This window comes from Clarias gariepinus, chromosome 11, assembly GCF_024256425.1.
Source record: "Clarias gariepinus isolate MV-2021 ecotype Netherlands chromosome 11, CGAR_prim_01v2, whole genome shotgun sequence".
NCBI lineage: Eukaryota > Metazoa > Chordata > Actinopteri > Siluriformes > Clariidae > Clarias > Clarias gariepinus.
Genome location: NC_071110.1, coordinates 31,781,208 through 31,796,726, shown reverse-complemented (window position 1 = coordinate 31,796,726; position 15,519 = coordinate 31,781,208). Strand labels below are relative to the sequence as shown.

The 15,519-nt window shown below is 39.8% G+C and overlaps 1 protein-coding gene across 2 annotated transcripts; it reads right to left on the bottom strand.

Annotated features, from left to right (window-relative positions):
* On the bottom strand, positions 1–15,292 carry gap43 (growth associated protein 43). 2 transcript variants are annotated; one of them, XM_053507580.1, is made up of 3 exons: positions 14,936–15,292; positions 3,868–4,411; positions 1–1,102 (listed from the first exon to the last, which is right to left on the bottom strand). In XM_053507580.1, the coding sequence occupies exons 1-3, from the start codon at positions 14,963–14,965 to the stop codon at positions 1,020–1,022; spliced, it is 657 nt and encodes a 218-aa protein (XP_053363555.1). In that variant the 5' UTR covers positions 14,966–15,292; the 3' UTR covers positions 1–1,019. The 2 variants fall into 2 exon arrangements, with proteins under 2 accessions (XP_053363555.1, XP_053363556.1); XM_053507581.1 differs by having other exon boundaries at positions 1–1,099; positions 14,936–15,289.
* Between the last annotated feature and the right edge of the window lie 227 nt (positions 15,293–15,519).

Sequence of the window (15,519 nt, the reverse complement as noted above, 5' to 3'; positions counted from 1 at the left end):
TTGTGATGATAATTGGCACATTTCTTTATTTTTGAAAACAGACATTGAAACGTTTTTTAAATTTTATTTAATTTTTTTCCACAATTGAACTCCTTTTTAAGATTCAAACTGGACATTGCACTCTCACGTGAACATAGGAGGAGGAAAAAAGGCTGATTTGTTTTATTTATATTTTTTTTTATTATTTTGTTCAATTTTTCTCTTTCGTTTTTCAACATCAGCGCAGGAATAATTCCAGTCGATATCATCAAACCGCCATTAACAACACCGAGGACATCGAGAAAGAAGCCACAACGTTTTGGTTACTCGTGACTGCGAGGAGGTTTTTTTTTTTTTTTTTTTTTTAAATATGCTTTTTTTTTTTTCATTTCCCTCTAAGGAGGAAAATTTCCATGCAAATGAGTCGAATGGGTTCAAGCTATCCATGAAACGCTGGCCAAAACAATGCATTAGCAGAAAACACTGAAAGGGAATAATATAATACTTCTCCCTAATAAATAGCAGTGCACTATTACTACGGTAAATGGAAAAAGGCAAGTGTGTGTGTTTGTGTGTATGTGTGTATATAGTGTGTGTGTATGTGTGTATATAGTGTGTGTCTGTGTGTATATAGTGTGTGTGTGTGTGTTTGTGTGTGTGTGTGGGAATAGCTAGAAATGCAAACCAGGTTCGAACGGGTTTTGAGTTTGAAATTGCGTCTTCTGTCCCTTTTATTATTTTTTTGGTGACGTTGTCGAACGTACGATGTTGTTTGTCTCACACGTCCAAGAAGCAGCCACGTTTTCTCGCACGTTCACTGCTAGCTTGAGCCGCAAAAAGTTGCGTATGGAAACCTCCCCCTCCCTCCACCCCTCCTACCCCAAAACACACCCCTCCCCCGAAAGATGTAAGAAAATCGTTTTGCCACACGAAAGAAAATATATAGGACCAAACAAATTTAAACTGACTGTCTCGACAATCAGAGGGCAAAAGAGCAACCGTTTAAATTATCTGGTATTGTGTTGCAGCGGCGGTTCTCTTCAAGCGCTCTCGGCCTTGTCGTCCTCCTTCGCCGCCTCCGAAACATCGCCCTCTGCCTGCTCGGAGTCTTCCGCAGCATCTGCTTATGGAGAAAATGGCACAAGAAAACTTTTTTGTTGTTGTTCTTCGAACAAGCCTGTTTATTTTCCCATAGTTTGTTCTTTTTTTAATTTGCCAAGTTCATGCTTCGTAGCACTTACATCACTAACATGTCTTTTTCTTTTCACGTGACATTAATCTGTATCTCGGACTGTTACAAAGCGTTGACACTGGAGACTCCTTCCATAAACGTTCAACAAACATCTCAGAAAAAAGGCTCGTGTAAAAGATCTCATACATTCTGAAATCAGTTTAGCAACAGTGCAGTGTACTTCTCAATCAGTAAGAATTTCATCTTTTTAGACATTTCTATCTGAAGCAAAAGCCAATTCAAAGCTCACATTAATAAATCCACTTATCTCAATACATTCATGTGAATTACGGCCTCAAATAGTGTACGAGATAAGATGGATTGAGGAGAAATAATTCTCCTCTACTACTTTTATGATTTTAATGTGATTCCAAATTATTGTAGAATTTGCTAAAGAAAACTTGTATTTTAAATTCACAAATGAATAAATCTTCTTCACACCTAATAATTTCACTAAATTTCTCCTAAGGTTGGATTTAAACCGATACACTGGGACATAAAGTCGATGGCTGAGGTTAGCAGTCATAGCTGTCGTTAGTATAAAATAAGTAATATGACCGTTTGTTCGCACTCGCTTGCTGCTATCAGGAGCAAATTTTCTTAGCAAAATTTACGTTTTGTATAAAGCCGCCAAAAAATAATTGACTCAATGAATTTTTCATGAATTTTAGATGAGATTAAGTGTAAGGCTATAGTTTTTTTTTTTTTTTTATACATTCCTTAGAAACGGTGTTAAAATAGTCATAGCTTAACATCTATTCATAAATACATTTTCTCTCCCTTGTTAAAACACAACAGATTTTGACGGAAACTATATTATGGTTTATAAGCAGTTGTTCCATCAGTTTGTCCTCGGTCTTGCTTTCAGAAGAGGCTGTAATTCTCCAGTAAACTGGCAGTAAACATGATGCTTCATGGCTGCAGAGTCTGAACATCTATAAAGCCTAATTGTGGTCAAGTCATGCACTTCGATTTAGTCGAGCAGCCACAGTGCAATAGATCTCCGGCTGAAACCGCTGAAGGCTTCAAGCACAAACTATAACATGTAAAGGAAAGAAATCGATTGTGTAATTTGGTTAGACGGAGACATATCCGGTTTTCTGTTCTAAAATCACTGACATGAAATAGCAGCCTTTGTAAAGCATCACTCATGTTTGGCTAATTATCTCCGCGCTGAGATTTTACACTGCCTGAACATCTGTCACAAATATACTGAATGTTTGTTCCATGTTGTCTGTCTATTTAAGGGAGAAAAAGTAAGAAAATATCAAATCATTATATATTTTTTGTCTGATCTTATTTTGGATGAAGCTGTTTTATCTGTTCTAATGATTATGATGTGTTAATGAAAACTCATCACACAATTTACACACTGCCATTTTAGACGTCTTAAAAATAAAATAAGGAGCTGCCAAAAATATCATCAGTTAATTTAGTGAATCTGATCTTGTGACAACGTCACCAAAGTTCACATCCAAGTATTAAAAGTGACTCTACCTGATTGTTGAAAAACATTTTGGGAGAATTTTACAATATGTTTTAATCAACGCGATTTTTAAACGAAGTGGAATAAACCCCATCGCAACGCAGTTATTTGTCTTTTTAAGATCCAACAATTAAAGGCTGGTGCACTTGGTTAAGGACACAAAATTATGGGCCTCATTCAAGGGCCTATAATTTGGGATAATTTGTATCTTAGTGGTCTTGCTCGAGAGCTCAACAACTGCAAATTAGTGGCCTTACCTAAAGGTGCAACAATTCAGGGCTTGCAGCCTTGTTCGAAAGCCCAGCCACCTTTCCCACAGGCTCAACAATGAAGCTTTGAGGGTTTAAGATAAGGTTTGAGGTATCACCCTCAAGTGTGGGGTATCACCCTCATCATCCTCAAATTTTTAAGGACTAGTAACCTGTTCAAGGGCTCAATGCTTGAGGAAATGCAGCCTTGCTCAATGACTTAAAAATGAAGTTGTTGGCACTTTGCTTACAGTCTCCATGCCTGAGGACTTGGGACCTCAATTCATGGTCTTGCAGCCACAATCAGGGTCCCAGCATTTAAGTGTTAGAGGCTAGTGGCCTTGCTCAAGGGCCCAACATTTAAAAGCTAGAGTCTTTGCTTATGGGTTTAATAATTACAGGCTAGTGCTCTGCCCCAAGAGATCCAATATGTGAAAGGTAGTGTTTTTTACCTCAAGGGTCAAACATTTGATGGCTAGTGTCCTTACTCAAGGGTTCGACATTTAAAGACTAGCAGCCTTGCTTAAGGACACACAATTTAAAAGGTAGTGGTTTTGCCCAAAGACCCACCATTCAAGGGCTTGGAGACTCAAACAAGGTTCCAACATTTAGTGGCATTGCAAACAGGCTTCATGATTGAGGGCTAGTGCCCATACTTACATTAACCCTTTATAACGTTATATAAGAATTGGTTAAAGCAAATTATTATAACCATGCTATACTATTTAGTTCATGAAGGGGTTAGTTATATCAGAAAAAAAAATTGAAGGCTGAGTTCAATTCATTTGCAATCACTTTGGGACGTCAGATCTCCAAGAATTACACAAAATGTACACACAATTTACAATAAGCATAAACACTAACTCTAACATTTTTACAACAGAGGCTTATCGGGTTCCTTAATGGCCCTGCATGAATCTCACCTGGTTTGTCTTGCGTTTGGTTCACTTCGGCTTCACAATCAGCTGTCTTGCTAGCAGTGGCAGGCACGTCGGCTTGTTTGGCTTCCACCTTCTCCTCCTCCTTTTCCTCCGCGTCTACATTCTCTGAGGGCTTCTCTGCCTCGGCTTCGGCACTTTCTGCTTCTTTAGGCTTCTCTACTTCCTTTGGTTCCTCCTTCACATCCTGTTTAGTTTCTGAAGGGGAAGTGGCAGGAGCATCAGCCTTGCTTTCCTCTGCTGCTGGAGAGTTAGTGGGACTTTTGGCCTTCTCCTCCTCTTTGGCAGCTTCTTGTTTCTCTGCAGTGGGAGAAGTAGCTTTCTCTTCCTCTTTCTTCTCTCCTTCATTTTCTTCGGCCTTGGCCTCAGCAGCAGGACTGTCCTCCTCCTTGTCATCATCCTTCATTTTTTTCCGGATTATGTGTCCGCGGAAGCTCGCCTGGATCTTGGTGGCAGCCTTGTGGGCTTTGTCTTCTGGTTTGGTGCCATCTTGCTTGATCTCCTGGTCACCGTCTTCGGTCTTCTCCACCTGAGGAAAAATAACAGCATTAGCAGAGATTACAGGCATTTTTAGATGGCTTGCCCTTCAATAGCCCTCTTCTGAATCTTGCCAATCCACGGTCTGAAAGGCTAATCTGACTAGGAATATTAGCCAGAGGATAAAACTGCTGGTTATTAGTTGAATTGCAGTCTGGCAGAGAGAATGTTGGCCACTTTGGTGTGGCAAGTAGCAGTAACTAAAAGTATTTGGCTAATCAAATTGACAAATGGACAAGTGCAAACTCTGCCACTCACAAAAGCACCAGTCGCTAAAGACTTACACATACACAACTTAATACTTTTAACTGTAAAAAGAAAGAAATGCAGAGAAATCCAGTGCGTTGCAATGCATTGACACCTTTAGGTTCATAAAATTTAATGAATCATTAAATGACCTAGTAAACTCTTGATTTTGGTTCTGGTATCAGTAGGAACTATCACTGGGACCTGAAGCCCATCCCATGGAGCTCAGGCCACAAGGAGGAGGACCCATCAGAGGGTACTCTACATTCACTATTAGCAATTCGAAAACAATGATGTCTTTGGACTGTTGCGAGAAACCACAGTACCTAGAGGTAACCTACAAGGCATGGGGGAAACATGCTAACTCTTTGCATACCATCCCAAGTTGAGATTCGAAACAATAACCCTATATGTGTTAGGCGAGGCAACAGTGCAAACTGTTGAGCCACCATGCCTCTTCCTTTATCTTCACTAATTACTTCATTTCTTTGGATCTGGAGTAACTGGATGCAGGTCAGGAATATACCCCTGGACGTGATACATTTTGCTCATAATAATGTTTTAATTCTTTGTTATCCTCCAAAAATATAAAAGTTTCTAAATACACAGCATTAGCAGTTTATTTGGATAGGGGCCATTGGTGGCTCCTTTCCAAATAAAACAATGTACAAGATGTTGTTTTTGCTTTCATTTATTTATGAAAGTCAAATATTTGTACAGTTAAGTGAAGTCTTGAGGGAATAAACTGTCCTTTTGGAGATAATTTAGGCTGATTCGTCATTTGGTGACTTTTGTGAATGCTTTCCAGCAGCTCCAGTAAATCTGGCATGCTGTGCTCTAATCGCTCTTCCAGAGCCACGCGCTCAACAGGAGACCATGTTCACCTGGCAGATATCAAGTGAGCAAGAAACCTGCAGCTGTTTTCTGAGCAATTAGCAGGCCATACACCAACACTAGGACTTTATGAATGCTGTCGTGGAAGGTTGCGCTTAATGATTAGATTTGCCATAATTACAAATGACGCGCTAACAAATTTTTAAAAGGTAGAGAAAAAAATGTTGAACAGAATCCAAATAATTATTAAAGTGACTAAAGGCTTCCAAATATGTGTCTTGCTTTCCATTTTAGATTAATGACTTTGCAAAAAGATGCCAAGAGATTCCAAAACACGATTTGAAAATAATTAATGTTTTTTTTTTTTGTTTTTTTTTTTGTTTGTTTGTTTGTTTGTTTGTTTTTCAGAAATCGGAAATCAAGGATCCCGGTTTTGTTTTTTATCCAAGAAGCCAAGTGTTACTTAAGCATCATGCAAATGCAATTAAATTGTGTGCAAAAAGAAAGACAACAGGCTTGCATTTACAGTGGAAAATTATTTATTTGTTGAAATAACTCTCTAATAAAATAAACAAAAATTTTAAAGTGGCCATGACACGAATCGAGCTTTGATATGGAATACGAATAAATTTTGTGCAAGCAGTGAGATCTCGATCTAACTAATAAGTATTGGACATCAAGGCACGGACATCAAAGACTCCAGGGGGGCGTCCAGGCGTGCGGAAATGAAAACATTACTGACATATTTTGATGCCGACTCTAAAAGGAATGCAATCAGTCGACTGCAGTTAATGCGCACAGATCTTTGATGGATGTTTCGTCTATCCCTGAAAGGACATCTGGGCTGGTTTCCTCATTAGTGCACTCCATTAGTTTTCTTATGGACCACCAGGAAAGATGAGGTCTGAACTCTGTGTTTAATGTGCGACCGAGATGCTCTGCCCTCTCGTTACACACTCGCATGGCTCCCTGCCCAAGATTTCCAAGGATCTATTGACTAAGTGCACTGGCATCATCCACCCTCTGAATTGACCACAATCCATCAGTTCTACAGCGTACACTTTAGGGTTTAGTGCTGATTGATGACTCATGTAACAACTTTACCGAAAGTAACACTTCTACACTTTTCGCGCCGAGTCAACATGAGTCATTACGGAGGGTTCGTTAATGTTAATCGTTAAAGCCTTGTTGCAGTTCATTACACCCAGCAAAAATCCTGGAGTCCTTGAGCACCTTAGAACCCTGGAATCATTCCCATCAATGGCGCCAAAGTCTGGTTTATTTTGATTAGCGAGAACACAATTGTTCCACATACAGGAACCATACTGGGAAGGGTGGAGAACGATACAGCATACTCAGGCATGGATCGAATCAGATATGGAAGCCAATCGTACCTGAACACGGAAGTGGACGTGACATCATCAGACAATTTCTCATCGTGCTCTGACCTACACAGCCATAGCTGATACATTTTTCCTGAAATATCAATAATATTAGGCATAGCACTTAGATTGACTTCCTCTTCTTCTCTTTGTGTTTAATGGCGGCTCACAAGTCAACCAGGTGCATACTGCCACCTGCTGTAACAGAGAGTGAAAATACACCTGTGTACCTGAGTGCGGAAAGTAACAATATCGTGAACGTTCGAGGATTCGTTTCTGAGAACGGTACTAATCAATCGTGTCTAATGTAAAGGGGCCCTTGGAGAGGCGGTATTATTGGTTAAGTAAACTCTAGCATGGTTCAACCTGACAGCAGGAAGCGATTCAAACATGATGAGTTTTTGAGTTGCAGCTGGGTTTTTTTTTGTTTTTGAAATGTAAACTGTTAAACTTACCATGAAACACAAACTGAGCCAAATTACAGAGCTGTAGTACTGCATGAATATGAAGTGTTGAAATAAATATGAAAGAAAGAATCTACACTGAATGATAGACAAAATAAGTGAATACTATACTTACCTAATCATATATTTAGCATCCCCTCAATGTTCTCCATGCTTAGGTTAGTGTTTGGGGTTTGTATGTGTGTGTGTGTGTGTGTGTGTTTTTAGATTTCTATGTCAACCTCACTAAGATTTATTTTCCATTATTGTATTTCCAACTGATAATTGGAAAAAGTTTTACAAGGAACTTTTCAGCTCTATGCACATCATTCAAATAGCAAACCTATCAAAAGTACGACTTTGACTCAAATTTAAAAAAAAAATTGACTTATGCTGTAGGTGTAAAAGTATAGAACATTTCGAGAATATGTGTCAATTTTAACATATAATTTCAGATATAGGTTTCAGATCTGCAAAGTACATACTGCTTCATCAGAACGACAGTCACATTGCTTATCCGTGTCCAATGCAAATAAATCGGAGAGGGTTGGGACTCGTCCCTCAGTTCCCGACATTCACACCTCTCCTTCTGTCCTGCTCTCACGGCTGCCAGGAACCACAGAGAAGCCAAATGGCAGCAGCAGAACTCCTCGGATGATCGCTGCAGATTGAAAATCTTTCGAATTTGACACGGTGAGATGATGTACCGCCTTTTCACCTACTCTGCCTAGTCTTCTTAATTTGTAGTGAATGAAGACTGAAAGGAAACAACGGCTGCCAGTTTTTAAACTCCATAACTCAAGCAGAGAGTTTACAGCTCGAGAGCAGCCAAATCTAATAAAGCAAGCTTTACAGCCTGTAAAAGTGAGGGGCTGGATAAACGACCGAGGCGATAGGGAAAGGTTAAGGAGTTGCGGCGATTGGCATTAGGAAAGATTAAGGAGTGCTGTGAACTTTTCGGACGCTCCCTTGCCGAGCGTGTAGAGCAGAAATGGGAAACAGTGACGACAATAACTGCGCGAAAAAGTTATGACTGCTAAGCTTCACTCTGAATAAAGAGTTAATTATAGAACTCCACTATTTATTGCAAATAATATGTGGCCACAACTTGATTTAATAAAGCTGAAGGGATGAGATCATCAACATAATTGAGCATAAGCACTGGTATTTAACATAAAATCACAATTCACAATTCAAATTGTCTGCTTGTCTGAGATATTAGCATGCTAATACGCACTTCTTTTCACTTAGCATGCTAACTTTTACCAACTCAAAAAAAATTTAATTAAAAAAGGAGAAATATTTGCAAATCTTCTAACAAAAAATATAAATATATTAGATTCATTAAAATGTACTGTAGGAAGTGAAAAGATATGAGTGATGCATTAGTTTACCTTTTTTCATTCCAGGATCCTCGGCTGAATTGTTCCACCAAATGGCTGATATACAAGTAATACTCACATGTCTCTAATGAAAGAAAAGTAAAAATAAATAAACAAAACCATAACGAAACATAACATAAAAATGATTAAATATAAGATCAATATGATGTCTGGAAATAAAAATCCAACAACTGAATAGAAAAACATTAAAACAGAAAAAAGGAGATGTTAACCTGAAATAATGAGGTGAATTTAATAAAATTAGAATATGTTACAGATGAAATCTGAAATAGCTATAAAAAAAAAAAAGCTGGATTGTGCTTCATCAGGAGCTGTGAACTAATGTACAAATAACTGAACCGCGTTCTCTTGTATTCGTCTGATTTACACCCAACTTTCATGAAAACTCTAGGTACAACCTCGGCCCCGCCTCGACCCAGATAGTTCACACTTATTAAGCTGTACTGGTTCATCTCATCATCACGCAGCACAGAATGCAAAGGTCTTGAAACGTGTCCAAATCGTCCTGTTGCGCTCTCGTTTATTGGATTCTTCCCACTAATGGGATGCACAAGCCACATACAGCGACTAGACATTGGCATCTCGTGAAGGAAATGAGAAGATAAACGAGCTAGCCTCGCAGTCAACACTAATGCTTCTTTTTTTAATCACATTGAAGGAAACATTTCCATAGACATCTATAAAGCCATAAGGTGCTTTAATTCAATATGCAATCGATACACTTATCTGATTCGCTTAGGTTGTATCACTTTTTAATCCTCTCCTGGGTATTTTACAGTATAGTAGATGCTATTAGGTCTGGATAGCAGGTTTATGGCACCACTTATGGCTCTCAGCTATGGTATTTTTAACCAATGCTGTCTATAAATTAGCGATAATCAAGTGTGCAGAATCCAATAAGCATAAGTTCTGCATCAGAAATGGGCATATGGAAAGAGATCGGTGGATCTCAGGATTTGTAAGTTCATGATTTGTACGGTTTTGTCATATCAAATTAATTACTTTACATGTTTACAAATACAATGATACTCAGACCGCATGCATGTCTTCTGTAAATTTATGAATGGAAATGTCTAAATACTTATTATTCATTGATTTATCTTCAGAACTTTGATCTTCAATGTTGCTTGCATTAACTCATTTGTGAAAAACAATAATTTAGTTCTGCATGTTTCTGTTTAGACATCTTTAGATAAAGATAAAGTGCTAAAATTAGATAAAAATCTTTCATTACTTTATTTTTTTACCTCTAAACTTTATTGCTACAACGCGTCATCTAAACAAAAAAAATTGTGATTTTTCTCAAGTAATCCTTTAAATTTCTGAATTTTCCATTTAGAAAGATTTTACATTTTCAATTTTTTCTCCTTATTATTTAATGGTGAACCAATAGTGAGATAATAGTCTCTAGTGCAAAGTGTAAGCAATATGAAAAAAATCTACCTAGTCTAAACTTTGTACAGAATTGAATCACATTTATCCTTTTGTTTCGCTCTGACACTAACATTTGAAACATGGTGGTGGGAGCACCACAGGGTAAGGAAGCCTGTTTTAGTCAAGCCTGAAATGCATGCCCACAGTAAAGCATGGTGTCGGTAGTATCATATTGCTGAGGATGTCGTTTTTATTTATTTCTAAATAAAAATGTCTTGTCCTAAACATGGTATTTTTATTCCTTTGTTTATTTGATCCTGCTTAGGGTCAGAATGGATTTGAGCCACAGGGCAAAAAACAAACCCTGGAATCTGAGCAAATCCAACATTTTGATGTCTGATTGAGCTTCGATCATGAATCTCGAGGTGTTTTTGATGGATTTCTAATGGGTTTTGATAATAGCTGCCTGATAGCCTCTAGTGTTGGTTTAATGGTTGTTCAATAGACCTGTATTGACTTTTGATATGTATGTCAGTAATGATGCTATAATGATCACGTTGCCTGCAGGGAAATCTAAACAGAGCAGGCAAATTTGCATTAAATACACAACATTAACATTGGTTAACCACACAACACTTTATCTGGAACCGAAGCATGAGTTCCAAAAGATATGGAAATATTTCTCCACTTTTTTTTCTTTTTTTTTTAGCATGGACATTACAGGCTGACGTTAAAGCATTATGAAAAAAAAATCTCCTTGTGGCATTCAGTATAAATTGCATTCTCTGCTCTATAAAGTAGGCTCAATAAATTGATCGTATAAGACGGGAAATGAGATTAGACCCCATGCAGGAGCACTGAAACCTGTTGCTTGAGTTGTGTATTGCGCGTGGTGGTACTGGGGCGCTCCAGTAATAGGTGATGTCTTGTAGCTGCCGCTGCAGAATGAGTCATTTCTCATGAGTCACTCTCATCATTATAGACCCCCGAGATCACTCGAGAGCATGACATCATCCGACGTTTTTTTACGCCAGCCAGGCCCTGAACGCCATTAGGGCTCTCTGTTCCACAACGGATTACAATAAGAATGTAAAAAAAAAAAAAGAAATGGATCAATTTGTCATGTGAACAAAGAAGGATTGGATAAAGCGTAGACATGCTGCTAAAACATTCCAGGAGCCCGAACTCCGAACACGCCTTGAGATGATCGGCGTGGTATCTCCTGCCTTGTGATTTTAAATGGTGGATCTGAAAGCTGACACTAATGTGATTCATAGCAGCGATGAGTAACACACAGATGTATGAAATCATCTCCATTAGCCAGACCAGAAGATAAAGAAGTCGGGCGAGAGTAAAAAGCGTATATATCGCATAATATGGTTACGCGGCTTGCTTTTTAGTCATTTCAAGGAATCGTAGCCTTTCGGGTCTAATGCAGATGGTAGGTCCTGATATATCCTACCCTCTGCCGTGTTCTGTTCTCTTTCCTCTGTCAGGAGATAATGCCCTTTGTTCTGCCTCACACCAGTCAGGGTTTTATTACCATGTTTGTCGTGGCTGCTGATAATCTTCACACTTCACACTTCTCCTTATTAACTACCCTGCTGGCCTTTAATTTTTTTCTCTTCTCTTTCTCTCTTCTTCAGGGCACCTACGTAACTCGGAACGAATTTTAAATTCGAAATCGATGAGCAATTTTCCCTAATAGGCACGCCGGCATCAAATCAATCACCCGAGGCTTTTTATAAAAACTGACATGAGCTCAGATCGCTCCGGCGCTGAAGGAGGAAGCGTGTCCAATCAAAATGATTGACGTGGAACACACCGCGTGAGGCGACTTCATCTGCGAGGCGAAACATAACTCACTCGTGTTACTAGAGCGGCTCTTAACGAGACGCGAGGGCTCGCAGGAGTGTCATCTGTACACCGCGGCCTTGATTTCACAAAGACGGGCTACTCCCACTAGCGCTGAACAAAGCCTTTAACACAAAGCAGTCAACACTATGTGAGGATTTTTAGCTAAATTTGCAAGTTCTGAAGTATTAAAAACAATCTTGAAGGTGCTATTATTTCTTCCAGGCCATAATGTATTTAGCTAATCAAGGTCTTTCGAAATAATACACTGGGCTGCCAGTTAGTTCAGCAAACTACAGGTGCATAATTAGACCACTTTGAGGTTTGCATGTGTTGTACTTTTTTGGAAAAATCAATGGAAAACCCGACTAGTACAGTGTTGGACCAACATAAGGCACTAAACAGCTCCCTTGGGATCGGTTCTACAAGAGTGTAGTACTGGACATGAGCAATGGTGGTGTCCCATCTCCATCTTAAGTTTCATCATGATGTGAATCTAAACGCAACAGCATCACTGATCATGATTTACCTTATCGTTTTTTTTTTTATACTCATTAAACTATTCGGTGAGCTCTCATACCCCGCTGGTCATCCTCGAAGAGGCCACGCCCATCAGGGGGAAAAAACGTTTCATCACGGGATAAAGGTGACAAGGGGACACGTGGAGCAGGAAAATGAAATAAAATACAATAAAAGCACCGTGTAGCAGAAACACAATCAGGACTACACACTAATCAGTCGTGTTCTTGTGTCATTCCTGCAACACACAAACGCAAGCACCGGTATTCTTCTCCAAACGCTACCAAGGCGTAAATTCTCCTGTGGCCTACGCCATCATTTATCATTTACAAGATGTTCATTATCAGAACCAGAATAAAAATGCTACATACATTTTATATCTCAATCTGACACAGACATCAACACACACACACAAGAATCTGGCTATATGGAATATAGTGCTCTGTGACAAGGCAAGCTTTTTAATTAAAATAAATGTCATGCTTTAATGAAGGTTGCTTGATTAAAAAGAAAAAAAAAACTCTCAATAAAAAGTGTAATGTGCATTGTGGAAATAAGATGTGTGTGTGTGTGTGTGTGTGTGTGTGTGTGTGTGTGCTTTATGGTGTGAACCACGCCCCGGTCCGAGTGTTTAAATGCCCTCCCCTCCCCCACACTTAAGAAACCATTAGGGATTTCAGGCCCGAGCTGAAGGGAATGAGAAGAAGCAGAAGAAGAAGAAGAGCATGTGAGAAGTGTGAAGGAAAAAAAAATCCCAGTCCAAGCTCTGCTCTGGTGCGTTTTCTTCCCTTTTTCATGCACATGAATATTCAAGGCTTGCTGCTTAAAATGCACGAGTGTCGAGGCATGCACATGCAGCGAGGAAGCACCTGCGCGCGCAAGGAGGCGCAAATCATCGCTATTGCAACGCTGTTCCGTCAGGCGCGATGTCATGCAGAATAACGCTCGCGCCCCGGTGCTTATACAATCCGTGCATCCGTCATTATATGGATAATAATAATAATAATAATAATAATAATAATCTGTTACAGTTGCACGACAAAAAAAAAAGACATCTCGCTGTGCATCAGTACACAGTTGCTAGATGTTACACCACCACAAACGGGCGGTTTTTCCCCCCTAGTGCAACAAAAAACTCCGCCTCGAGGCTTTATTTCATTTATTTATTTATTTATTTTTGCAGTTACGCAATGATGCAAACGTCGTTTTTTTAATCTTTAAACATATTTAATATTTATTTAGTCGGTATACTCTCTCTCTCTCTCATCAGCACCAGAATCAGAATCAGCGCCGCCGCCACGCCCTTTTCATTCCCTTTCATCTTGCCGGCGGCTCCGCGGGGGCGCGCGGGTGCACGCACGTGGCTCGAGTTCAATTCACGCGCTCGAGCAAACCGGCTCGTGCACGATGTGTAGCAATTATTTGCTTCATGCTCTACAGTCCGTACAACACCGGCTTATAGACCTGATAGAACGCTTAATAATCCATGTGTATATTAAAAAGGTCCGCGCGCGTGACTTGAGAGCCGTCATTTCACACGACATGTACCGGCTGCTGCACCTCGTGACCTCGCTGTTCCACTTTTTTTTCAATGCATTGCTTAATACATAAATAAATAAATAAATATGAATGAATAAAGCACCCATCTTTAGTGCATTGCAAATCCGGTCATTTTTTCCCCCCACCGCGCTCGTGCATTACCGAGACGCGCGCGGACCCGCCCAGGAGCGCACAGACAAAGGAGCTGAAAAGCCCACGGACAGGTGCAGATGTGCAGCACAAAATCGCATCATTTATTTTCCTTTTTTTGGTTTGTTTGTTTGTTTGTTTGCATTTTGCCCCATCTGCAGCGCGTGCTCTTTAAAAAGAAATCGGCCTCTTTTTTTTGCACGAATTTCCCATGCAGCCCACGAGTTCAATGCACCCCACCCTTTTTCTCTCTCGCGCTCTCATCTCTCTCTCTCTCTATATATATATATATATCCATCTTCAACTTCTACACACTGACACCTAAATTAACACCTTTTGCAATCATATGCATTCTTTCTTCATTATTCCTCAAGCATCCAAATAACATTTTTATGATTTATTTTTTCCATTATTATTTGAGTCCTGCTATACATATATACATACATATATATACATTTTTTATTTAATTTTTTTAAGGAGAAGCCTGTTTTGTTAAAATGCAAGAATCTGTTAATCAAAGCTGAGAAATCAACCTGAATCTCAGGTGCGAGCCCGGACCGTAAATTCTTTAAACTCTCAGTTGCATGAACGTGAAGTCTCCAGGCAAGGCATGCTCGGATGTTAATTACATTAGCAAGGCGTGTCAGATGTCGGTTCGAACCTAGCTGACAGCACAGGAGTCCCTGTGATTAAGACCGTTCTTTTTTTTTTTTGGCTATTCTTTATATTTACATTCAAACAGACAATAAAACAAATGAGCAGTCATAATTACCGGCTTTGTTCTTCTTATACAGCACAGCATGCTTGTAGTATCCTTCCTTTTTTGCCGCCTTCTTCCCTTCTTCCCTTTTTTTGCACTTCTCTCACACACTCCCTCGCTCGCTCAAGTGCTCTCTCTCACTCTCCTGCTCTTTCTGTCTCTTGCTCTCTATCTCTCTACTGCACACACACACACATTCACACACTCTCTCTCTCGCTCTCTCGGGCTGTATCAACAGCTGAGGCGTCTGATGCTTTTAGTCATTACAGTCAGGCCCAAGCGCACACACACACTACGGCTGGTCGCTCGCTCTGAGGCAACAATGAGTGCAATCTCTAAAGCCCTCCTCTCTCTCTCTCTCTCTCTCTCTCTGTGTCACTCTTTCACACCCCTCCATCCTCTCTCCATCCTTCTGAACCCACCCATTGTGCAGGCGGTAACCCCACCCTTTCCTGGAGCTCCTATGAATGACTGAACATCTACAATCTGTCCAATTCCCACCTCTACACTATACGCACACTCACTCTCTTCCCCCTTTTTTTTTTTTCCCCTTACACTCCTACCCCCTACCCCCCTCACTCCACGGGCTGGGCGGT